Genomic DNA, 26534 nt, shown 5'->3' with positions numbered 1-26534 from the left:
ACTGGAAAAAGTGCCCCTTTGGTGTAAAAACACATTAAGTCATTTTACGGCGCGATTTTGAATGACGACCATTCCCCGTAAATAAGGGCTCCCCCTCCCTACAAAAGCCAATTTAACCACTGGAAGGAGGCAATTCGGTAGGTGCCTAAAAAGTATTGAATTCGGTACCCAGCCCTACATGCCTACCAACCAAAAGCAAATTCTCAAGGTATTTAGTAAATTGTCCCCATAGTTTGTAGAAGCCCTCCAGACCACATTGTTACTGAGGAATTATTTCTGTAATAACTCCAGTCCAACATACCTTCCTGCAGCACCGGGTGGATCACCTGTCGGTGTCTCATCAGCTTCAAGTCTCTCAGGAGAATCTTCTCAAAGGCAGAGATCTTCTCCTCCAAACCCTCGGCCGTCTCTACTGAAGATACAAAACCTTTTAACATCCACTTTTCAATAAACAGATGGTCTATACTGTACAGAACTTAATAACTTAGGCTGGTTACACACTGCCTGCGTGGAGTGAGCGTGGCGTTTCTGTTGCGTGGCGTTTTCTACGTCTTACCACACCAGAAAGGTGTCTGACGCGGCGCTGCTGCTGCTGCTGCTAGCCTTGTCTGGACTCATGCATGTTTCCCATAAACATAAATATATTCTGATCTGATTACAGCAGAGACAATGTCTGCAGTATTGACGGTAAAATAGGCTCCAGATTATTTTTTTTATTACATTTATATCAAAACCTCGAGACTTTAAAACCTCAACATGTCATTTATAAATAATATAATTTATAATAAAATATAAATAAATTAAAATATTAGGGTTTTAATATTATATTAAAATATTTTTCTTTTTTTTTTTTTTTTTACCCCTCCCCCTCCTCCTCCTCCCTTTAATAGTGGGGGGTTTGTTGTTTCAAGCCACTTCGAGAGGTGCGTATAGCGTAGTGCGTACGCTCTAACCGGTTACCATGGTAGCCCAAATATAAACGGACACGCCACGCAGCCTTAATACTTAAACAATGGCTGTTACCTTACTACTTCCTTGCACTATTGGACTTATTTGCACTACCACTAGGCCTGCACGATAAAATCGTTATAAATTCGTTATAAAATCGCGATCTTAATTCAGCCCTGTTCACGATTACATTTTTAAAATGACTTCTGTTAATTATTATTTTTTTGGATAAGTTTTTCAGACTGAAGCTGCAGCTGCAGCATGTTGATGGACATGTTTTAATGATGTAAAGACATGTTGAAGGAGTCCAGATAGAGCCTGTATCAGGGCCATATTTAGTCCAGATAGAGCCTGTATCAGGGCCATTTTTAGTCCAGATAGAGCCTGTATCAGGGCCATATTTAGTCCAGATAGAGCCTGTATCAGGGCCCGATTTAGTCCAGATAGAGCCTGTATCAGGGCCATATTTAGTCCAGATAGAGCCTGTATCAGGGCCATATTTAGTCCAGATAGAGCCTGTATCAGGGCCATTTTAGTCCAGATAGAGCCTGTATCAGGGCCATATTTAGTCCAGATAGAGCCTGTATCAGGGCCCGATTTAGTCCAGATAGAGCCTGTATCAGGGCCATATTTAGTCCAGATAGAGCCTGTATCAGGAGTTTAGTCCAGATAGAGCCGTATCAGGGCCATATTTAGTCCAATAGAGCCTGTATCAGGGCCCGATTTAGTCCAGATAGAGCCTGTATCAGGGCCAATTTAGTCCAGATAGAGCCTGTATCAGGGCCATATTTGAGTCCGGATAGAGCCTGTATCAGGGCCATATTTTAGTCCAGATAGAGCCTGTATCAGGCCCTATTTAGTCCAGATAGAGCCTGTATCAGGGCCATTTTAGTCCAGATAGAGCCTGTAACAGGGCCATATGTAGTCCAGATAGAGCCTGTATCAAGGGCCATATTTAGTCCAGATAGAGCCTGTATCAGGGCCATATTTAGTCCAGATAGAGCCTGTATCGGGGCCATTTTTAGTCCAGATAGAGCCTGTATCAGGGCCATATTTAGTCCAGATAGAGCCTGTATCAGGGCCATATTTAGTCCAGATAGAGCCTGTATCAGGGCCATATTTAGTCCAGATAGAGCCTGTATCAGGGCCATATTTAGTCCAGATAGAGCCTGTATCAGGGCCATATTTAGTCCAGATAGAGCCTGTTGCCGAGCCATATTTAGTCCAGATAGAGCCTGTATCAGGGCCATATTTAGTCCAGATAGAGCCTGTATCAGGGCCATATTTAGTCCAGATAGAGCCTGTATCAGGGCTATATTTAGTCCAGATAGAGCCTGTATCAGGGCCATATTTAGTCCAGATAGAGCCTGTATCAGGGCCATATTTAGTCCAGATAGAGCCTGTATCAGGGCCATATTTAGTCCAGATAGAGCCTGTATCAGGGCCATATTTAGTCCAGATAGAGCCTGTATCAGGGCCATTTAGTCCAGATAGAGCCTGTATCAGGGCCATATTTAGTCCAGATAGAGCCTGTATCAGGGCCATATTTAGTCCAGATAGAGCCTGTACAGGGCCACATTTAGTCCAGATAGAGCCTGTATCAGGGCCATTTAGTCCAGATAGAGCCTGTATCAGGGCCATATTTAGTCCAGATAGAGCCTGTATCAGGGCCATATTTAGTCCAGATAGAGCCTGTATCAGGGCCATATTTAGTCCAGATAGAGCCTGTATCAGGGCCTTATTTAGTCCAGATAGAGCCTGTATCCGGGTTGTATTTAGTTCAGATAGAGCCTGTATCAGGGCCATATTTAGTCCAGATAGAGCCTGTATCAGGGCCATATTTAGTCCAGATAGAGCCTGTATCAGGGCCATATTTAGTCCAGATAGAGCCTGTATCATGTATTTAGTCCAGATAGAGCCTGTATCAGGGCTTTAGTTCAGATAGAGCCTGTATCAGGGCCATATTTAGTCCAGATAGAGCCTGTACTGTACAGGGCCTTTTAGTCCAGATAGAGCCTGTATCCGGGTTGTATTTAGTTCAGATAGAGCCTGTATCAGGGCCGTATTTAGTCCAGATAGAGCCTGTATCAGGGCCATATTTAGTCCAGATAGAGCCTGTATCAGGGCCATATTTAGTCCAGATAGAGCCTGTATCAGGGTTGTGGTGATGCACAATGTGATATCAATTCTAAGCTAAAAGAAATTGTGATTCATATTTCTTTCCCGAATCGTGCAGGCCTAACTACCACCATGACACACTCTCATAGAGCACCTTACCATACATCCCTTAGTACGTTCATGTGGAAGTTTTGATTAAGTATCTTTTCTTGTCCATTTTATTCATGTGGATTTGTTATTTTATCATCCTGTTTATGGTCTGTCTGTCTGTCTGTCTGTCTGTCTGTCTGTCTGTCTGTCTGTCTGTCTGTCTGTCTGTCTGTCTGTCTGTCTGTCTGTCTGTCTCATAATCCAACCACCCAAATTAAATTAAAACAGACAAACCTCTGGCTCAATGGATCAGACAAAAAGACAGAATCTATGTCACTTTGTTTTGATTTTTTTTTTTGACATTTCTGTCACTTTTGTGACTTCTTTTTTGGCATTTTTGTCACTTTGTTTTACATTTTTTTCACTTTTTTCAAAGTTCTTTTATCAATTGTTTCAAACGCTATAAAATTGAACATTGGACAATTTGTTTGAAAGAAAACCAAAATTTCTGACATACAAACTTTTTGAAAATGGGTCAAATTTGACCCCAGGACATCAGGAGGGTTAACACGTTGATTTTGAGCCCATTAATACAGTCATAAACACAGTACGACTGTGATAGCATTATCATTTCTGAGTCGTTACCGTTTTCAGGTGCGTCGGCTGTTTGTTGCAGGTGACCTTCAGGTGTCGTCTCAGGCTGTTGGGCGACATCAGAAGAGTCTACGATGTGAAGTTTGAGGGCCTCCTGAAATATACGTTTGGCTTTTAATTTTCTGCATGTAAGTTAGTTTGAGTTAGACACAAATATCAACACTGCTATTGGTCTTAAGCTTTGCTAGTGTTGTGCTAGCATCGTTATTTTATAACAGCAAACGTTTGACCAACGTCATAGCAGGAAAATCATATTAAAAAGGACAATTCCGGCGCAAAATGAACCTAGGGGTTAATAACGTATGCGTACCGAGTCGACCGTTCTCTGGGATCTGTTTTCATGCTATTCGAATGTGTCTCTAGCTTGAAACAAGCTAGCGCAAACCGCTGATTAGCTGCTAATGCTAGCCTTTGGGGCAGAGGGTAAATCTCCATTTCTACACCACTGACAAGGCTCAAAATAGCACCACACTTCCACGGTAGCATAATGAGGGTCCCTACATGTAAACCGAAGCATTGAGAACTTTTTAAGTGTACAGACAGTTTATCAAAAAGATAGATTATAAAGGCAGTAGCGTTCGCGTATACAGGCAGGCGCCATCTTCAGAAAACAGTCACAGCCAGTCGAACGACAAACGCCATGTTTGAGCTAGGTTACTGGTTGCACGGCGTTCGACTGGTCATGACTGTTTTCCCAAGATGATGATGAAATGTGGTGATATTTTGAGCCTTGTTAGTGGTATAGAAATAGATATTTACCCTCTGCCCTGAAGGCTAGCGTTAGCAGCTAATCACCAGTTTGCGCTAGCTTGTTTCCAGCTAGAGACACATTTGATTAGCATGAAAACAGATCCCAGACAACGGTCGACACACATATGTTATTAACCCCTAGGTTCATTTTGTGCCAAAATTGTCCTTTAAGAGATTATATATTAAGAGATTAGAGTTTCTAGAACATGTTTACAGGCTTTAATGTCCCGCAGCAGGACTTCATACTGTGAAAAATCACGAATAATGGCTTCTAAACCAATAACTAAACAATCGGAAATGTTCCCAAAGGAATGTGACCCGAAATTGGAGGGAAAATTAACATCTGCCGCCAATGTTACAGCTTTCCTGGTGTTAGCATGTAGCTACATGCGGCAGGGTATGCAACGTAAACACTGCAGTAGCGCGCCCTCATTTAGCAGATGACCATTTAGAAAACCGGATCGGTATGACGTGATACAGAGCCGAGAGTCAGGGGTATCGAACTGGGGGGGGAATGGGACTAATGCTGCGTGTTTTCACAACCTTCTTCAAACCTGTAACTTACTACCCGTGAACTGGTACCAGATGGTTGTACTCCCAGTTACAGGTTTTGACGTCACACACACACACATAAACAACAATGGTGATCCTCTTGACGCTGTACAGACACAGGTGATTAACTTAGAAATAGAAATAAATAGACATAAATAGGCAACGTAAAGTTATTCCGCACATTGTAATCAAAACAATACACATACAGTTGTGTACTACTACAGGTTATGATTATTAAATGAAGCCCAAAATATGTTTCCGACTAGAAATCGCTAGTATCAGCTAGCGCTAGCTAACGTCAGCGTTAGGTAGCCTAATCTAAACCCTTGAGGGCTACCAAGACGTGAGTCGTGACTTGAAGTTGTAACTTTAAAAAAAAAATTGTCTGGAATGCAGCATAATTACCCATGGCCCTCATGTGAGGAGGGTCCAAAAAGATGCTAGAATGAATTAGCTGTAGATGCGGGGAGGGGCCCATAGAGAGCCGAAGTCCCGCCCCTTCCTGTGGACCTCATGGGACCTTAAGTCAGAAAAAATATGAACGGTAGTGAACGGGGAGAGGCAAATTATTTTTTGATCCCGTTTGAATTGAGCCATGGATTACAAATATGATGTTCGGCAATTTAAAAGATAATTTTTCAACCGAAGAAAGTCTCAGTTAGCCGGAGGATTGTCATATGACCACTTAGTTTTGTGTGAAACCCCTCAGTGGACTACATCTCCCAGTGGACTACATCTCCCAGTGGACTACATCTCCCAGTGGACTACATCTCCCAGTGGACTACATCTCCCGTCTCACACAATCTACGTCACCTAGCTTGATGCTCAGCTTGCTAGCTAGCTTAGCTCTGTTCCACAACACATGTAACGTTCAATGTTCAATGTTCAATTTATTTATAAAGCACATATTAATACAACAAAAGTTGACCACAGTGCTGTACAACAAATAAAATAAAACAATCTCCAAGACAATTAAAGTCTGGACCTTGCCACTAATAAATACTACTAAAATCCTATCACATCATTAACACAGCACTCATAGATGATCAAAAGCCTGAGTGAAAAAGTAAGCCTTCAAATGTCGTTTAAATTCTATAAGAGAAGAACATTCCCTAATATAGGGAGGTAAACTATTCCACTTCTGGGAGCAGCAGCCGCAAAAGAGCGATCCCCTCTCATTTTTCTGTACGTCCGCGGAACTACCAAGAGATTTAATGATTCCGAGCGAAGTGCTCTTTTTGGTTTATTCACCTGGATTAGATCGGCTATATATGTCGGAGCAGTGCCATGCAGTGCTTTAAAAAAAATAGGAGTATCTTAAAGTTAATCCTGTGAAAACCGGCAGCCAGTGTAGTTTTTTTAATACAGGAGTGATATGTTCACTTTTCCGAGTGCCTGTCAGTAGCCTTGCGGCCGCATTTTGCACTAGTTGCAGTCTGTTTAAGGTTTTCTGATGAACACCATAATACAATGCATTACCGTAGTCCAGTCTTGTGAAAATAAACGCATGCACTATCTTTTCCAGATCCTTCCGTGTTACAAAAGACTTCATTTTAGCGATTAGTCTTAACTGGAAGAAACTCATTTTGACTACTTGATTTATCGGTTTATCAAATTTCAGTGCACTATCGCAGATTATACCTAAGTTTTTTACTTGATTCATCAGATAGGGGGATAATGTGCCCAATTCAATTTTAGATGTATTTGCGGACTCTGAAGGACCGAATAAAATCATTTCAGTTTTTGACTCATTCAAACATAAAAAGTTTGCCGACATCCATCTTTTAATCTCCCCAAAACACTCTGTCAACCTTTCAACAGCAGCAGGGACAGCTGGTTGTAAGGGAAGATACAACTGCGTGTCATCCGCATAGCAGTGAAAGGAGACATCATATTTACTCATAATCTGACCTAAAGGCAACATATATAAGGAAAAAAAGACTGGTGCTAAAATAGATCCTTGTGGAATACCGCATGATAAAGATGCTGAGCTTGACGTATATTCTCCCATTTGCACTGAAAAACTTCTGTTTTGAAAATAAGATTTAATCCAGTCTAAGACATTACCTCGGATACCTACATACTTTTCTAAGCGCGCAATTAAAATATTGTGGTCGATTGTGTCAAACGCTGCTGTAAGATCCAATAGCAGAAGTACGGTCACGTCACCACTGTCTGTGACCATAAAAACGTCGTTAAAAACTTTTAATAATGCAGATTCTGTACTGTGTTGTTTTTTGAACCCTGACTGAAAAACTTCACCGATAGAATTGTTAATAAGGAAGGACTCAAGTTGAATGAAGACTGTTTTTTCCAGAATCTTTGCTAGATAGGGTAGCTTTGAGATTGGTCTGTAATTGCACATTACACTCTTATCTAAGTTTGTTTTTTTCAGTAGAGGATGCACTATAGCATGTTTACAGTAAGTTGGAACAATTCCAGATAGAAGACTCTTATTAATTATTGATAATATAAATGGACCAATCAATTCGATTATCTTAACTGCTGTGTTTTATCCAGTCAAGTGTTTTCAGCAGAGAAGCAAAAGAACGAGCGAGATCCTCTGCTCATTAGAGTAACGTTACATCACTGGTACGATACACACAGACATCGGAGCTTCAGCGAGACGTCATCCATGAAGTTTGTAGTCTTTATAATTACGTATTTTCACGGTCTTATACTTCAACAGTTTAACAATAAACTGAGACTTTCTTCGGTTGAAAAATAATGTTTTAAATTGACGAACATCATAATTGTAATCCATGGCTCAATTCAAATGGGATCAAAAAATAATTATTATCTCTCCATTGACCCTCGTTCATATTTTTTCGAAAGATAAGGTCCCATGGACCGGAAGTAGAAGGGCGGGACTTCGGCTCTCCATAGAGAATGCCTTTCTACGGGGCCCAGAATTTAGTGCTAGAAAGAACTGTTGAAACCGGAGCGTTCAGAAAGGTGGGAAATCTGAGGTTGTGGCTCACAGAGATTTCTTTTAAAATATGTTGACCTCATTATTTGAAACCAGGGATGCACCAAATCCAGGATTCAGCTTCAGCTGAATATTGGGCTTTCTGCCGAACCTTCGAATGCTTGCACTACGCTGGTCGACATAATGACGGCACCTTTGATTACGGGAAGGTGTTTACGTAGGTGGAGCGTTCAATGCAGCAGGCTGTGAGAAAGTGGACATGGATCTGGTGAGCAGAAAAAGTTGTTGTTTGGAAGAACTTTGAGTCAAAAGAAGACCGTTCAAGTCCAGCTACATGTTCAATCTGTTCAATGCTGATTGGTCTGGTGGTGGCGAGGACCCTAAACTATACACAACATGGCCGCTGTTACAACATCTGGTACGAAACATCTGGAAAAATACGAGTTGTGTACGAAGGAATCTCCAGACAGCAGCCAGAATGCAGCAACTTCAGGTACGGTAAAGAAAGGACAGTCCCTGTTTACTTCATTCATGTGTTTACTGGGTTCATGGACTGAGGATGGGAGGAGGAGTCAGCACCATCTCAACCAGGGGGTTCAGGATTTGGCCGAACCCCAAAAATCTGGATTCAGTGCATCCCTATTTGAAACTTTGGCAAAGTTTAACAAAAACATCTAACATTGTAAGTGGGGCCTCTGGGGATTCCCACCCCTAAAAAACAATATATAATAAATATAATATTTTATTTAGTTTTACCTTTGATGTGAATGAGACAAATAACTGTTCCTCCACTTCCTCCAGGTTAGGCTGCATTTTAGTGTAGAGGGAGGCATCCATCTCTGGGTTAATATCCATTTTAGCAAGCTTTCGCTGCCGGGACTTTTTCTTGCGTTTGCAGGGTTTGTTGGCTGGGATTGGTTGCACCTGCTGAGAAGGGTCATGAGCATTCACTTCTACTGTAGTCAGAGGTGGGAAGGGAACAGTCAATGGCTCTGTGCTTGCAAACTCCACCTCCATCCCAAGGTTGTCATCGATGGAGAAAAAGTGCACGAGGTCGGAGAGTGAAGGCGTAGGTGACAATCCGTCTCCGCCTAATGACGAAAAGGTTGGAGACAGCGGCAACTGAAGCGCGAGGGGGGACAGTTCTGCAGGGAAGGGCAGCGACTGTTCGTTTTCTTGAAATGACGGAGCGGGATCAGAGGGAGGCATGGGTGTGGAGGTGTCAAGAGTCTGTGGTTCAGTCTGGGAAGGCAACAAAGGAGACGTAACAGACGCTAAAGGAAGAGTCTGTGGTGTGGGCTGAAATGTTGTGAACGAAGTGTCTATGTACGGCTCAGGCGGAGGTAACACTGTGTGCCATTTGAACACAGATGCAGAAGAGTCTTCACTGTGCTGTAGCTCTTCGGGACATACTTCTTTTGGAGTTGTTTCGGAAGTAGTGGCGTCAAGTTCGAAAGAAAACGAGATGGGCAGGGAAGGTAACGGTTCTGGAGAGCTCGCAGGTGACAAAGGCTCAAAGCCAAACGAAGAACACTCAGGGTCAGGTAGCAAAGAATCAGACTTCATTGTTGACGAGTCTGAAGGTAGTGTGGATGACTCGGTGATGGTTGGCGTTTGTGGCGAGTTCGGGGCAGGTAACACTGTGTCAAGGGGCGGTGACAATACAGGAGACACAGAAGAGGTAGCAAGAGTTGAGGAAATGTTGGATATACATGTACTTTGTGTACAAAATGGCAGATCTGAGTTGGGTAACACTTGTGTATCATGTGGTACAGCCGGCTCTGGGCCTGTGCTTTCAGCAACCGAAACAGAAGCCACGAAATCTTCAGATCTTAGTGTCTTTGGGTCTGTAGAGACAACAACATCTGGACATGAAGGACTAGAAGGCTTATGGGCAGTTCCAACTGTGTGTCCAGTAACATTCAAAACAGTTTTATCTGGATGAAGATGTGAATCAGTATGTCCGGAGGCCTGGTGGGTGAGATCTCCAGTGAGGTCCTTTGAGGAATTAGTTGCTTTGCTGGTGGGATCAGAAGGTGGACACGCAGGAGCTTCGGCGGGAGGAGAGTCCTGCTTGCTCTTGGCCATTTTAGATTTCGTCGAATGCTGCTTCAAGAAAAGAGCCAGGGCTGGCAGAGGCAGAGGCGCCAGCCGTTTATGCCGCTTTACTTCGACCTCTGATGGAGCTTCGGGCTTACTTTTGTGGTCTGAGTCCACAGAGGAGTTCTGGGCCACGGCTGGAGCAGCAACAACATTATTGACCTCAGAACAATCTGTCCTAACATTGTCTTTGCTGTTCAATGAATTCAAAAGGTCCTTATCCGTCTTAACTTTCCTCTTTGTTACAACAGTGTCCACTTTCTTTGCGGATGATGTTTCGCTTTGTGTTTTGCCAGATATGCTGTCCCTTTTGGGAACATCTTTGCTTTTCAAAGCTGTGGTTTTAGTGTTGGTCCGCTCAGTCCTGTGAGAGGTGCTGTTATTGATGCCCAACTCCTCCAGGTTGCATCTATGCAGTGAAACGTGAGCCTCCCGAATAAGTTCAGAAAATAACTTCTGAGCTGGACGTGGACTGCTGCTGAAGGAAATCAAACAATATAAACATCCCATTAGTGTCATTGGTATTATTGAGCATCATTTGTGTCATGATATACTGTATAACTATAACATGCTTTCTGGTAAACTCACAGGGAACACCACAATTACAGCAAAGCTTTATGCATCGGTTGGTGTCGCCACTTAGCTACTACCCCCCGTTCACACATAAGGACATTAACACTAAAGGCACGACAGGCTGCGAATCGCCCAGACTGATCTCATGAAGTGGCAAATGTAAATGTAAGTATGCCACTGGGCTTAGAAAGTAGCGTGAATGTTTACACGAAGTCATGATGTGACGTTGGAGACTGCTGGCCGCTGTATACAGCTCAGATAGCTCAAAATTAGATTAAATTAAAAAATGACACTGCAATGCGGTGTGTGGTTGCGAGGCATTCCTAGGCCACTTGGTATGCAGAAAGCAGCGATTCTTCTAACCTACCCTAAATCGATAAATGTGTTTCGAGTGTGAGAAGAGCTCCGTTAGGAAGTACATAATGAAATGGCCTAGGCCTGCAGGTAATGCATGTATAGTGTGGCCTAAATTACAGAGGCAACCTGAGTGATTTGACCGCGATTAACCGAACATGCTACAGGGGGGCAACAGAGTCTGATAACATAGGGAACCAAACGGGAGCGGGACAGGATTCAGGAGTCTCTCTCTCTGGATTTTGCAGGACATGATTTCACGTGATCGCGATATGACAGAAGTATTTTTGTGGGCTCGGGATGGGATGGGAGCAACAATTGATTCCTGTGTCACCCTCTAGTAAGGATATACAAAGATAACCATGGGACACTAATCCAACCCTATGTGAAAGCAAAAAATCTGTGCATTGACTGAGTAAAAAAGGTCTAAGATACATGTAGCCACATTTGGTGCACAAGCGATGTGGTGGGGTAGCTAACAAAATACCATCAGGTTACAAGGTGCATAGCCATGAAACAATACATCAATGTATTCTCAAATGTGGACAGTGACATTTAAAAGTAGGGTTGCACAATATTTAACAAAATGTGACATTGCGATATTGATATACAATTTTTAAACATATGTAAAATTACAAATGTTACGGGAAAACGCATCAAAATAGATTCGTAACAACTACAACACAAGGTTTATTTCAACTGACTCCTATTGGACCGGTCCAACATGAATATATAAATAAGGACCATGTCTACAGAACAGGACATGTTCTACTGGTTGGACAGTATAAAATATATAAATAAGGACCATGTCTACAGAACAGGACATGTTCTACTGGTTGGACAGTATAAAATATATAAATAAGGACCATGTCTACAGAACAGGACATGTTCTACTGGTTGGACAGTATAAAATATATAAATAAGGACCATGTCTACAGGACAGGACATGTTCTACTGGTTGGACAGCATAAAATATATAAATAAGGACCATGTCTAACAGAACAGGACATGTTCTACTGGTTGGACAGTATAAAATATATAAATAAGGACCATGTCTACAGAACAGGACATGTTCTACTGGTTGGACAGCATAAAATATATAAATAAGGACCATGTCTAACAGAACAGGACATGTTCTACTGGTTGGACAGTATAAAATATATAAATAAGGACCATGTCTAACAGAACAGGACATGTTCTACTGGTTGGACAGTATAAAATATATAAATAAGGACCATGTCTACAGAACAGGACATGTTCTACTGGTTGGACAGTATAAAATATATAAATAAAGAGAACAGGACACAACTTTTCTTTTGCTTCTCCGATTCGTTCTGTTTTGTTGTCTCTATTTCTTCATTTACACTGTCACGCTGTTGAAATATGCACACACACACACGTCACATGGTACGCTCCATAGGGTTTGTCACGTAGTGGCCCCATGGGCTGACGTGCACTAACATGTGCACGTGGCACGGTAACTGGCCAGTTGAACATGATCATTACAGCGTTTCAAGCTCTAAATCAAACAACTAAGCCACACGGCCAACAGACAGGACGCAGGGCTCCACAAAATAAACTAAATATTGCATACTTATTGCAACCCTTTTGATATAATATTGTGCAACCTGGTATTGCAATAACGATATTGAGTCGATATATCATGCACCCCTACTTAAAAGCTGGCCTTCATTCTTATACTCTCTTGCAAATTTAACATTTGGTACAAAGAATTTGAAGAGCATGCCATCTTCACTGTCAAAGTGGAAGCCTTACCGCGAACTTTCCCCAGTGACATTAGCAGCTGACTGGTCTTCTTTTGTAGTGGGTTTTTTCTGGACGTCACCGGACCCCGAAGGCTTTGCATCCACTGGTTTTGAGCTTTTAGGTTTATGGTTGGCGAGTAAAGACTTCAAGCTCTTTTTCACGGGATGCTGCTCGTTGCTTGTTGTGCCTCCATCTTTGTGTGAGTCTTTGCTAGAGTTCAATTTCAGCTTTAGAAGGCCCAACGAACTGGAGCCTTCCTCCTTCAGTCCTTTTGCAAACGGGTTGTAGTCGACTTTAAGCTGAGAAAACCGTGAGTTCTGGTAAGCATTTACTGCCATAAACTCAGTCTGAGGGAAAGTGAATGTGACAATGTTAGGACCATTTAGCTTAATGTCTTTAGCAGCTTTGTCAGTTTGGACCACATGCAGTCGCGGCAAGTAGCGGTGCATCGGATGCAGGATGGTGTTCCCCTCTTGTTCTGAAATGTTGTTTGTGAGCTTCAGTTTGTAAAAGGACACTGGATTCTGCATCCAGTGCTGACCCGCTGATGGGGAATCTGGATGAGCGAATGGCTGACTCTTAACATGACACTCTGCCTTTCCAGCAACTTGCCAGCTCTTGCCGGTCCACTTGTAACGACTGTTGTCCAACGGTTGAACGTCCATGATCAAAGAGTACTTCCTTGATGGCTGCAAGCCGGAGATTCGAAAGCGGCAGGAGGGGAACATCCTGCTGCCTTGTTGAGTCATAATCATCTCCGTTTTGCATCGGAAAAACTCGTTCCACATGCTATTGTTGTCCAGGGTCACTTTGATGCCATTGCGGATGCTATCAGGCGACAGGTTGTCCGACTGATGGTCTTTCACTGTAGGAAGACCATCAGAAGTCCTGATGGGTTCTTTTGATGGGTACATTTTGGGTGTACCCATCATATCTGCCTCTTTATTGGTTACGCGGGTGCTTTGCTCCATCCCTCCTTCGCTTGCCTTCCCCGGTTTGGGAACAACGAAGCGTGCAGGTGGATGGTCCGCGGCAGGTGCCGCTCCCGGGGTAGTTGCCCCTTCCTGATGGAACACCATTCCTTTCTGCTTCTTCTTCTTAGAGGCCATGAACGGGTCCCAGACATCTAAAGAGCAGGAGGATCCCGCTTATAATACATCTGTAGATGGTTCAAGAAAGCATCCTGAAAAACAGAAATGATAAACTTCATTAAATTTGACATCTGGTCTTTTTCTGATAAAGATAACCTTTAAAAAGTTCTTCAACAGAGAGCTACAGGAGGCCATAGCCATGTTCAGACTGATCTCATGAAGTGGCGTACGTATGACACGCCAATTGGTATGCCAGTATTGGCGTGTTATCCAGACGCATACTCGCTTTTTAGTAGGGGTGGGGAAAAAATCGATACAGCATAGTATCGCAATATTTTCCGTGGCAATACTGTATCGATACACAGACGCCAAGTATCGATCTATTATTAAATATCTGTTGGTCAGTTTGTCTGCTTGACTATCACATTTTGCAGAAATATAATTGAAGTGAGATGAACAAACAGAGAAATTTATCTTTTAGATAAAACGGATGTTGACAAAGTTTCCTTTTGGGGACATGATTTGAAATTGGGAAAAAGGTAATAAATTGCACTATATCACAGAATATGGCAATATGTTTAAAATCGTAATAATATTGTATCGTGACACAAGTATCGTGATTATATTGTATCGTGAGGCCTCTGGTGATTCCCACCCCTACTTTTTAGCGTGTTTATCAACGCCGTTGCAACATCTCGTGTTTCAAATTAGTTCTGCTGCTCCACAATCTTTCTACGTACCCCCTGGGGTACCCCTGGTTGGGAATCATCGGCGACAAAGATGGCGGCGACAAAGATGGCGGCGCGCTGTCACTGCCCGATGTGAGCTACGCATGCTCCGATTTAAACGGTTTACGGCATAACGTGTCTTACTGAAATTTGTGAAATCCATAAAATAATAAACTTTTCTCTTTACAAACAATAACATAAGATGGAAATCGTTTAAAAAACGTTTTAGCTATCTATGATTGTTTGATTGCTAACGTTAGCTCAAAAAGCCGTTAGCATCTTGTAGGCTACTTGTCGCAAAGTGACGCATGCGCGACTCACATCGGGCAGCGACAGCGCGATTGTGCAGCGGCTCCTAGCTCTCCTGTCGGTGTACATTTATGTTTTTCGTTTGTGTTTTTACATAACGTTGCAATGTCAAAGTCTTACGGACAAGTACAGCCACACTGAACTAATCCATATAGGACTACGACACAACACAGCCGTTACGGGAGCCTTCCTTCGGACATAGCCAGACCGGGCGCTCCATGGATTGTTGTTGTTGAGAGAAAGCAGAAGCGAGGATGCCGGTCGGGCCTGCTAGCCCGGCTATAGGTGTGGACACACAGGGCCGACGGCCGACCGAATGTGAGCCAGTCGAAATGATCAGTCTCCCCACGTTGGTCCAAAACAGGGGTCACCAACCTTTTCTAAACTGAGAGCTACTTTCTGGGTACCGAGTCATACGAAGGGCTACCAGTTTGATACACTCTTCTGAAATAACAAATGTGCTCAGTTTGCCTTTAGTTATATATGATTATTAATGATTAATGATAGTTATATATGATTATTAATGATTAATGATGCTCATCTATGTGAAGACACTGATCATGTTAATGATTTCTCACAATAATTATCAACAATGACTTAACAAGGTGGGAAACCGATAATATCAATATTTAATTTTCATTTTTAGAACAGGCCTGAGGACTACTCATGTGGTCCTTGGGGGGCCACCTGGTGCCCACGGGCCCCGTGTTGGTGACCCCTGGTCCAAAAAGTGCCACAGAGCACACCAACAAGACAAGACGAGACGTAATACATCTCTATAACAGCAGGCGGCGCCACTCTGTATTGTTGCCCAGGAAATGAAAACCGGCAGCTGATTGGACGAATGCGTCACATGGGTTTGTTTTCTCCGGAAATTCAAAGCCAGACTGTCATGGCGTCTCGTTCAGAATCTGATCTCATATCGGACTAAAATAGTTCACCGAGACATGTTTCTGAAAACATCTGAAGAGAGAAATAGGCTGTGTGTGTGTCTGTGTGTGTGTGTGTCTGTGTATGTGTGTGTGTATCTGTGTGTGTGTCTGTGTGTGTGTATCTGTGTGTGTGTATATGTGTGTGTGTGCAGTTGCTGAATGTCTTCATTTCAGATCAACAAAGGTCAGTTTAAAAGATTTTCGTCAGATTCTGAGAGACTCTAGTCACCTCATTCAGCTCCCCATTTCCTGGTGAGTCCCGACCACCCTGCCTCCGACTGAACGTGTCAGGTCGGCCCAAAATGAACGCCAACAGCCCCCCCCCCCCCAGACTGACGACGGCACGGGACAAACCGAACAGACTCGAGTCATCGACCTAACCAGACCGTCCCATATCCCGATAATCGTCCCTGTGCGTCAGCACCTTAAGAAAACTACCACACAGACCTCCACTGCCAAGCCTCCTGCTCACCAACGCTAGATCCATCGCACACAAAATGGATGAGCTGGAACTCAGCATAGCAACCAACAACTACACACGGAACTGCTGCGTGATGATTATCACCGAAAACCTGGCTGAACACACTCATCGTGGACACCGCTTTGCAGCTAGCAGGCCGAGCTAGCTACCGGCAGGATCGAGACAAGAACTCAGTCGGTCAGATCACATCCAAACTACTCCTGATCCCAGCACACATCCAGGTCAGAAAGACTATCAAAACCTCTTGTGTGTTTATAGGACTCGTGTTAAGTTACTGCTGATGAAGACCCAACGTAGGGCTGGGCAATATATCGATAATACAGTACAGGCCAAAAGTTTGGACACACCTTCTCATTCAATGTGTTTTCATGACTATTTACGTTGTAGATTTTCACTGAAGGCATCAAAACTATGAATGAACACATATGGAATTATGTACTTAACAAAAAAGTGTGAAATAACTGAAAACATGTCTTATATTTTAGATTCTTCAAAGTAGCCACCCTTTGCTTTTTTTGATAACTCTGCAAACCCTTGGTGTTCTCTCAATGAGCTTCAGGTCACCTGAAATGGTTTTACCTTCACAGGTGTGCTTTGTCAGGGTTCATTAGTGGAAGTTTTTCCCTTATTAATAAAAAAAGCAAAGGGTGGCTACTTTGAAGAATCTAAAATATAAGACATGTTTTCAGTCATTCCCCCTGCTCTGGCGTTTCCAAGCCCCTAAATCGGAGACATTTGGAAACACTTCTGACCTGTTTTGGTTTGGAATCTGCGAATAAATTGGAAATAGTCTACAGATATTAGGGTTAGGGTTAGGGTTAATATTTTCTGTGGCAATACCGTATCGATACACTAGGGCTGCTCCCTCTTAGTCGATTAGTCGACTAATCGGTCGTTTTGGTCTTAGTTAATTTAGATTTCTTTACTCCATTAGTCATGTCTGATGCTGTTTTCATGCTGAATGACTTATTTCCAAGAAACGTACGAGCTCATCTCTGGTAAACACAAGAATTAAAGTGGTGCTTTTAACATGACTCTTAGTGGAGAAACTCAGATTTACAGATCTGTCGATTAAATCAACTAATAGATTAGTCGATATGATTGAATCAGCGTTAGTCAACCAAGAATTTCTTTAATCGAGCACAGCCCTACGATACACAGACGCCAAGTATTGATCTTTTATCATATATGTGTTGGTCAGTCTGTCTGCTTGATAATCTGATTTTGCAGCAATACAACTGAAGTGAGATGAACAAAGATAAAACAGATGTTGACAAAGTTTCCTTTTGGGGACATCATTTGAAATTGGGGAAAATTTGAAGTTGGAAAAAAGGTAATACATTGCAATATATCGCAGAATACTGCAATATCCTTGAAATCTCAATAATATCGTATCGTGACATAAACATTGTGATATCGTATCGTGAGGCCCCTGGTGATTCCCACCCCTATTTCATACGTAAAACATTTGGCAAAAAATCCTAATGGAAACACTGCGTCCACAGCAGTACATATCTCTCTCTTCAATGCCACCAGACTTCTTCTTGGTCATTTTACCATAATTTTACCTCGCAGAACACAGGCCATGCTGCTCTACCGCTGCCACCGTTGGTCAGTTAGTTGTTGAGTAGTGACGTGGCTTCTGCTTCGCTTTCGCAGCGGTAACGATATTCTTGCCTGCAAATTTGGGTTACACTTTACTTGAAGGTAGAGATGGGCAATATATGGATATTATATCGATATCGTGATATGAGACTAGATATCGTCTTAGATTTTGGATATCGTGATATGACATAAGTGTATTTTCCTGGTTTTAAAGGCTGCATTACAGTAAAGTGATGTAATTTTATGAACTTACTAGACTGTTGTAGCTGTTCTATTATTCACCTTTACCCTCTTACTCATTATATCCACATTACTGGTGATTATTGATCTAAACTCTCATTGTGTAAATATTTTGTGAAAGCACCGATAGTCAACACTACAATATCGTTGTGGTCAAAAATATATCGTGATATTTGATTTCCTCCATATCGCCCAGCCCTACTTGAAGGTATCTACATAAGAGTGACATGACACTGTCATGAACATGTCATAAACATTATTAACAAGTCATAAATGTTTGACATAACGCTTCTTTTAGTAAGTGTCATTCGGTTTTTGTCATGACAAGTTATGGTTAGGGTTCATGTGTTCATGACAGTGTCATGTCACTCTTATGTAGATACCTTCAAGTAAAAGTATCCCAAATTTGTGTTTGGTAGGATGGCGAAGGCATGACCCAGCCTACCCTGTGTCCGATTAGCTAGTACTTGTTGCCATCGTTGGTTGGATTGGTTAGGTTTAGGCATGAGGAGTGAGATTGGTTAGGGTAAGAATACCATGGTAAGCTAATATTGGAAATATTAAAGGAAATATTGCCTCCTGTCTGCTTCTCCAAACTTGGCGCGTGCCGACTGCCATCTATGGTAATACACCGACTATGGATGACGTTATATGAAGCAACCTACATCAGGTCACATGGCGAAAAACCTTTAGCAGGGCTTGGAGAAAACAGCATGTTGACACTAAAACATACATACTTAGACCAAAATATGAATATCTCGATCGAAGAAATAAAGAACACTACTTTAAAGCTACAGGATGATTTAAAAATCAATGGACGCGCCCTTTAAAAACACACCAATGAGCCGACTGGGTGTCCATGAACACACACACTTTAAAAGGGGAACTATGCAGTTTTTTTTTAGCTTAATTCACCTTAACTGAACAGCTTCGGAGTCATTGGAATGGTTATAGGACCTTTTTTCGGGTTGAATGGTGGTCGTCTCGCTCCCCCCTAGCGCCTGTGAGTAGGGGGGGGGGGGGAATCGATACAGCATAGTATCGCGATATTTTTCATGGCAATACTGTATCGATACACAGACGCCAAGTATGGATCTATTATTATATATGTGTTGGTCTGTCTGCTTGATAATCTGATTTTGCAGCAATAAAATTGAAGTGAGATGAACAAACTGAGAAATGCAACTTTTTAGATAAAACATTTGTTGACAAAGTTTCCTTTTGAGGACATCATTTGAAATTGGGAAATATTTCACAGTTGGAAAAAAAGGTAAATACATTGCAATTTATCGCAGAATATTGCAATATGTTTAAAATCGCAATAAAATCGTATCGTGACATAAGTATCGGGATGATATCGTATCGTGAGGCCTCTGGTGATTCCCACCACTACCCTTGCAACTACAGCGCCAGGAAGTATGGCGTGGTATCAGGTCTCGCCATGAAACGAACTGCTTCACGGCACTGCACACATACGGCCATTCAGGAACCGGCTAGCTACAAGAACAAGGTAGTGATGGAGTTTTTCACACTATCGTCATGGCTGAGCCGGCTAAAAAGAAGCAGAAAGCTCGGAAAGCATTGTTGGAGGAACAGAGGAAGAGGAAACGGCAGACTGACCGAGAGAGGAGTCAAACACGAGTAAACATCGGAGTTGCGTTTTCAAAATGGCGAGAACTGAGACAAAAGGAAGCCTGCAGATCCGATTAGGGCTGCTCCCCCTGATGCTACGTTTCCACGTGGCCGGCTATTTTAATAAACGGACATTTCAACCTCTCCGTTTTCAAAAATAACATCGTGCACAGCTGTCAGTTTACACGTACCCGTGTATATATGCCGTCAATGCAGTCAAGACCACGCCAGACCTGTAGGTGGCGGTGTAACGAGAAGCTCAAGCCCACGTTAGCCAATCAGAATCCAGACAATAGCAACAACAGCAACCAATCACTTCCTCTCTCTCTCTCTCGGCTGCCTAAACCTCCGTTTGTCTCAGTTTACTTGCAAACGAAGATTTCAAAAATCTCCACTCTGGCCGGAGTTTTTAGAAAGACTCGTTTTCAGAGGAGAATTCTCTGTTTGCGTGTAAACGAAGGGAAATGTCTCCGTTTGTAAAAAAATAACCACGTACGTGTAAACAGGGTCTTAGTCGACTAATCGGTCGTTTTAGTCTTAGTCAACTTAGATCTCTTTACTCCATTAGTCATGTCTGATGCAGTTTTCATGCCGAATGACTTATTACCAAGAAACGTACGAGCTCATCTCTGGTAAACACAAGAATTAAAGTGGTGCTTTAACACGACTCTTTGCAGAGAAACTCAGATTTACAGATCTGTCGATTAAATCAACTAATCGATTAGTCGATACGACTGAATGAGTGTTAGTCGACTAAGAAGTTCTTCAGTCGAGCACAGCCCTAGATCTGATGCCGACCTGGCGTTCTTGCTGTTGCACTTGTAAGTATCTTTGGGATAAACTCAGTTTAATCTTTGCATTTCTTGTTATTGTGAGCTCAGGATGTTTGCTATTGTCTGTAAAGGTTGTTATTATGATCGCTGTCTGGTACGGGCTCACTAGCTAGCTTACTAGCGGTCTACCTCAGTGGACATGGCGGCCGTGCGTTCACCGGCTTCTTTGAAAACAAATGCACATGACCAGAGGGAGAAGATGGGAGAGGGGGGGGGGAGAGTCGCCAACCAGTTTTTTACGACAGTGTTGTCAAATATCTATTCTGAAGCTGTAGGGGGAGCTCTATACAGAAACCTGCGAGCAAGAAGCGAGAAAACAGTGAAGAAATTGCCAAAACTGCATAGCGCCACTTTAATTACTGTAGTCTTTCTTCCATTAGTTTCTGGGGGAAACTAAATCTCGCTACGTGCCCAGTGCTATATTCCAGCGGTTCAACACTCACCATGTCCTTTCCAATTGTAAAAATGCATACTGTTCATTTCCTATTTATTCTCTAAACAGCAGCAGTGATTAAATTCCCAAAGGTGAAAACTACATTATCGCCAAAACACACTAAACCATTCCAAAACCAGTCCAATGGGAGTCTGTTTAGCATCTAGCGACATCAGCTACCATTGCTACACGTTGACTTTATTATTACCAAAGTCTTTTCTATTATTTTAGTCTATTACTTATACAATAACACATGCTTAAAGGGGAACTATGCTGGGTTTTTTTTTAGCTTAATTTACCATAACTGAACAGCTTCGGAGTCATTGGAATGGTTATATGACTTTTTTCCGGTTTAATGCTGGTCGTCTCGCTCCCCCCTAGCGCCTGTGAGCTGAAAAACCAGCCTTGCAACTTTGGGCCAGCGAGCCACCAAGAAGTATGGCGTGGTATCAGGTCTCGCGATGTAACCAACTGCTTCACGGCACTGCACACATACGGCCATTCAGGAACCGGCTAGCTATAAGAACAAGGTAGTGATGGAGTTTTTTACACTATCGTCATGGCTGAGCCGGCTAAAAAGAAGCAGAAAGCTCGGAAAGCATCGTCGGAAGAACAGAGGAAGAGGAAACGGCAGACTGACCGAGAGAGGAGTCAAACACAAGTAAACATCGGAGCTGCCAAATATCTATTCTGAAGCTGTAGGGGGGGGCTCTATAGAGAAACCTGCAAGCAAAAAGCCAGAAAACAGAGAAGAAATTGCCAAAACTGCAAAGCGCCCCTTTAAACTGAATCTATGCGTTGCCATATTACCTGCTACATTTAAACTTAGCTACAGCTAAGTGAAGCTGAAACCTGTTGTTGTAACATTTAGGCTATAACAACCCTTTCTAAATCTGTTTCGTCTGTCTAACTTTGGATGCATTAGACAGAAGAAATAGTCCCAACAGAGAGTGTGGCTAGCTAGCAGCAGCAGGCCCGATGCTGAGCCCAGTAATGGCTGCCCAGTTACCAGTACACCCTAACGGTCGGTGTGTACGGACCCATTGCGGCCATGTGCTCCAATCCCGGCACACGGATTTACCTTCTGCGTGGTCGAAAACATCAAGTATTTCGACGGTGTAACATTAATCCGCAGCGTTACCGTCTGTTTTCCGCCGTAACAAACCCCCTCGGCATCGTGGAGCTGTTTCTAACTGAATGGGGGAACATGCGGTGTCCTTGTTGCACTGAAACGTCATCGCCCCATCCACGTCTTCCCCTTACTGCGCAGCCTCCGACGCCATCTTGCTGCAGGCCACCTGGTTCAAAATCTAACTGGTCCCGGTGGCTTTTTCCCCTCTAAGCAAAGCAACCGACAACCGGGGAGGATCTACCGGTCCGTTATCTGCGGGAGAAGAGCTCTGAAACAGCGGGACTGTGTCTTCTGTTTTTGTAGTTTTTTAAAATCTCTACCTACTGGACTTTTTGTCGGAGTATTAAAAAACCCGCATGGACGCTGAGGATCAGACGCCATTACTGTTATAGGTTAGACACAGTGGTGTAGTCTAATGCATTGTAGTGGGTATACTGCACTGTGTATATATATATATATATATATATATATATATATATATATATATATATATATATATATATATATATATAATTTGAGCGTCAGCAACTTCATTGTTGTTGCATTTGGATACGTTTTTATGCACCAATTTGCGGTGGAAATAGCTTTTATTTAGCCTAGATGCAAAGAAGAAAATAACAGCTGACAATTCAAAATCTATCAAAAATATAATGCAACGTATGTTGCGTGTCATTGGGCATCTGGAGCTTTCTTTAGTGTGTATACTGCATACTGCTATCCCATAGACTACACCACTGCTGGGATATAACTGGATGTTGAACGGAGTAAAATGGACAACAACTGGATCTGTATGGTCAAAGGAAACCAGTAAACGCATCATACGTGGAGCTAATGGGAGAGTTTTAAGACGGGATAAGCCTGTTAACAGTGTAACCCAAAATGGTGAAGAAATGGTTAACTTTGGTTCGTGTCACTTCATCTTCATTTCACCGCCTTGGCTTCCCTTCTTTGTTTGGTTATTATGGGCTGTAATTGATTGTGGCGTGTTGTGGAATCGTGTCGCTTCATTTACTTGTCTTATTTTTTTTATTTATACAGGTATATTCTCATTGAGCCAAAGCTTAGGGTCTCATTCTTAAGATATGTTATTATTATGATTATTGTTATTATTATGGTGGCGTTTCCCCCGAAATGTACACTCACATGTGTTTAAAACTGTTTTCCCTTAAAGGCTCGTGAGACAGGATGATGCCGTGTTTTCTCTGCTCGTGTTCGGCCACATTTCAGAATCCATGTTGTCCTCACCGAGCTAGAAGAAGCCCGAGAAGAAGCCGTTAATGTCGGTGTTATTGCTGCTCTATATATAGACTCATCCATGCACCCAACGAGGGGAAAGAGATCCGTTTAAATGTGTTTTATCGATGGTGTTATGGTCGGAAACACACCAACCTCAGCCTGTAACAAACAAAAGGGGGCTTCGGCCATGATGGGGCTGCTGGTTGTAGTTACATAACGTTACAAATGCATTTAAGGAATGGTTGAGGCTTTGTTTCACACATTATAACCTGGGGGGGGGGACTTGAAAAACATTTAATTTCCTCCATTCTGGGGATTTTTTATGCAGCACAAATCAACATAGTTACCGTTTTCCGTTAGATGGTTTTATACATCTCGACATTTCCTACTGCCCTCAAAGGTAGCTTGCTTGATTCCCAGTGAGAGAGAAAGAGAGATGGTATGATCCACTGTAGGGGGGTCTGAAAGCGTTGGGAAAACATATTTACAGGTAAGAAGGATATATATACAGGTTTTGAGCTCCCTAAATGTTCGGTTTACTTCTTTTGGGGAGTGCGTTGTCTTTCGTGGGGTGGCAAATCTACAGGTTCTAAATATGGGGGCATATTTCCTGCATCCCCCGAAATCTCCACCTATGAATTTAATAGCTGGTTTGGTGCCTAACGGCAGCCAAACTAACCGTTGGCCGGGTAGAAATCAGCTTCCACAGACTGATAACGTTAAAAATACTTAGTTACCGACTTTACTTCGCCCAAAATCTCGTACCCCCCCCCCCATCGGCGACATTTGTATTTAATACCAGCAGCCTTTTCCGGGATCATTTCCGTGTAACTGTTAGGAAAAACGTGAAAGAATTGAACCGTAGAGGACGTTAAACCGTCTCCGCTTTGTTTTGATTTTTCTTCTAGACTGTCGCGGAATACTGCGCATGCGCTGTGGGGGGAAAATGCTCTTAAATGGGCCCGCAGTTAGCTCCCAGGCTAACGGGCTGCAGAGAACAGTTAGCCAGGTAACTGTCTGCTGGCATTATGCTGTTTAGATCAACACTACAGAGCCAACAAAGACGCTTTTAATGGATCGTCCTGCAGAGGTTTGTGTGTGTTAGCATATATAGTATATTATATTATATATATATATATATACATACACATACATATTAGGTTATTTATTTTATATAGCCTAATATAGGCCTATTTTATCTATGAGCACAATCACACATTTGCTTATAAATTCGCTCCCAGTGGCGACAGAAGATCTTAATAGATAACTTGTTCTGCAGAGGGTTATGTGTATTGTAGATTAGATTAAACTTTGTCATTGTGCAGAGTATACAAGTCCAAAAACAACTAAATGCAGTCTGCGTCCAACCAGAAGTGCAAAAAGAGCAGAAAAGTGCAATATGATATACAAAGTATAGACAGGACAAGAAATATAGTGGTGTAGACAGTAGTATACAGTTGGTGGTTTAGAGTAATATAAATTAAATATAAATATGTGCAGTGTGTATTGGCAATTATCTTTATAAGAGCAGAATACATGACTATGTAATATGAACATGTACAGATATGTGCAATGTAGTAGCAGTGACATAAAAGTAGTAAGAATAATGTAGATATATGCAGTGTATTATAAGAAAAACAGAATATATATGGATATTTAGTATGAACCATATAGACAGCTATGTGCAGTGTGGTAACAGTACCATTATAAGAGTAGTGAGAATAAGTGTATGTGCCGGATGAATAGTATAAAGAGCAGTAGAATATGGCTATGTATAGGTGTAAGTATATCACAGATCAGCCTCAGGGTGTTTTTTGATGAAGATAAAACGTGTATTTACTTATGAATTCTTTCCGAGTAGCAGCAGACGAGCCCCGTAGCTCGGTGAGATTTCGGGGAGAGCTGAGGATGTTTCCGGCTCCACGTGTGCCTGAAGAGAAAGAGCTCTTTGTTTGGACGACGTGTGGTGCTGACCCAGTTAATCTGCACAGGAAACTCCAGCCACAATACCAGCACAGGACGACGAAGAAACACACACACATATCCAGTTTTCATTCATCCTGCATGTCAAGATGTTAAACAGTTGCATCAGAAAAGGTTTTAGATAGATAGATAGATAGATAGATAGATAGATAGATAGATGGATAGATGGATGAGTAGATGGAGAGATACATTACAGGTTCCAGTAGTTTAAAGACATCACACACAACATACACATAGATCATAAACAGGATGATAAAATAAGAAATCCACATGAATAATATGGACAATAAAAGACAAGAAAAGATACTGAATAAAAGGTCAGGTGCTCTATGAGAGTGTGTTGTGGTAGTGCACAACAGTAATATAAAAACTCTAGCAGAGCAAGGATAAAGTTTAAAGAAAGAGCATTAAATATGGTTATTATAAGAGAATAAAGTAGACTGTAGGATAGACACAAATCAACAGTCACTGTTGGAGGTTTGCAGTGATAGTGTTACAGCCATTGTCCATTGTTTGTTGCTACAGTAAGTTACCCTAACGTGGAATTGGCCTTGGTGATTGTTGCATACATAACATGTTAAACATTAATGACATAAACAAATATACATACAGTTAGGCCGGCTACACACTGGCTGCGTGGCGTTTCCTTTTTTTCCAATTATCTTTTTATTAATTTTTTACATTTTAGTAACATAAAGAGAACAAAAGAAAGATAAAATAATACAGCAAATCAAATGAAGTCAGTCCATGGTCACAGATCCCTTGTGAATGTTAGGTAAACATTATGTTATGATACGGTAGTGTCAGTGCTCCATAAGCGGTTCCCGTATCCTTGGGAAGGCATCCCCCTGCGTGGCGTTTTTAATTATATTATTATTACATGTCATTTAGCTGATGCTTTTATCCAAAGCGACTTACACTCATAGGCGCCGATTTATGTTTTCCTCCGTGGGTGCTCACAGGCACACGTCCTTTAAAAAAAAAAAAAAAAAAAAGTAGTCAAAAATTGTTTACATTTCAGAACCTTAGGAAATGGACAGTGGCCGAAACGATCACACACACCT

General features: G+C 42.2%; 1 protein-coding gene and 1 long non-coding RNA gene across 2 annotated transcripts in view; one reads left to right on the top strand and one right to left on the bottom strand.

Moving 5' to 3' along the window:
• Nucleotides 1–22317, bottom strand: part of mgaa (MAX dimerization protein MGA a) — a 37646-nt gene extending 15329 nt beyond the window's left edge. The window contains exons 1-5 of the mRNA XM_039785459.1: nt 22201–22317; nt 12845–14018; nt 8798–10619; nt 3802–3904; nt 302–412 (exon numbers count right to left, since the gene is read on the bottom strand). Of these exons, the coding sequence (XP_039641393.1) occupies nt 302–412; nt 3802–3904; nt 8798–10619; nt 12845–13944 (3136 nt within the window). The 5' untranslated portion in view covers nt 13945–14018; nt 22201–22317. The remainder of the gene's footprint in view (nt 1–301; nt 413–3801; nt 3905–8797; nt 10620–12844; nt 14019–22200) is intronic.
• A 1775-nt stretch (nt 22318–24092) lies between these two features.
• Nucleotides 24093–26193, top strand: LOC120549214. Its single transcript, XR_005637352.1, has 2 exons — nt 24093–24577; nt 25349–26193. It is a non-coding gene; the product is annotated as an uncharacterized LOC120549214 (long non-coding RNA).
• The last annotated feature ends 341 nt before the right edge of the window (nt 26194–26534 follow it).

The sequence above is a fragment of the Perca fluviatilis genome, chromosome 20, assembly GCF_010015445.1.
Source record: "Perca fluviatilis chromosome 20, GENO_Pfluv_1.0, whole genome shotgun sequence".
Taxonomy (NCBI): Eukaryota; Metazoa; Chordata; class Actinopteri; order Perciformes; family Percidae; genus Perca; species Perca fluviatilis.
This window is presented reverse-complemented; position numbering and strand designations above follow the sequence as displayed.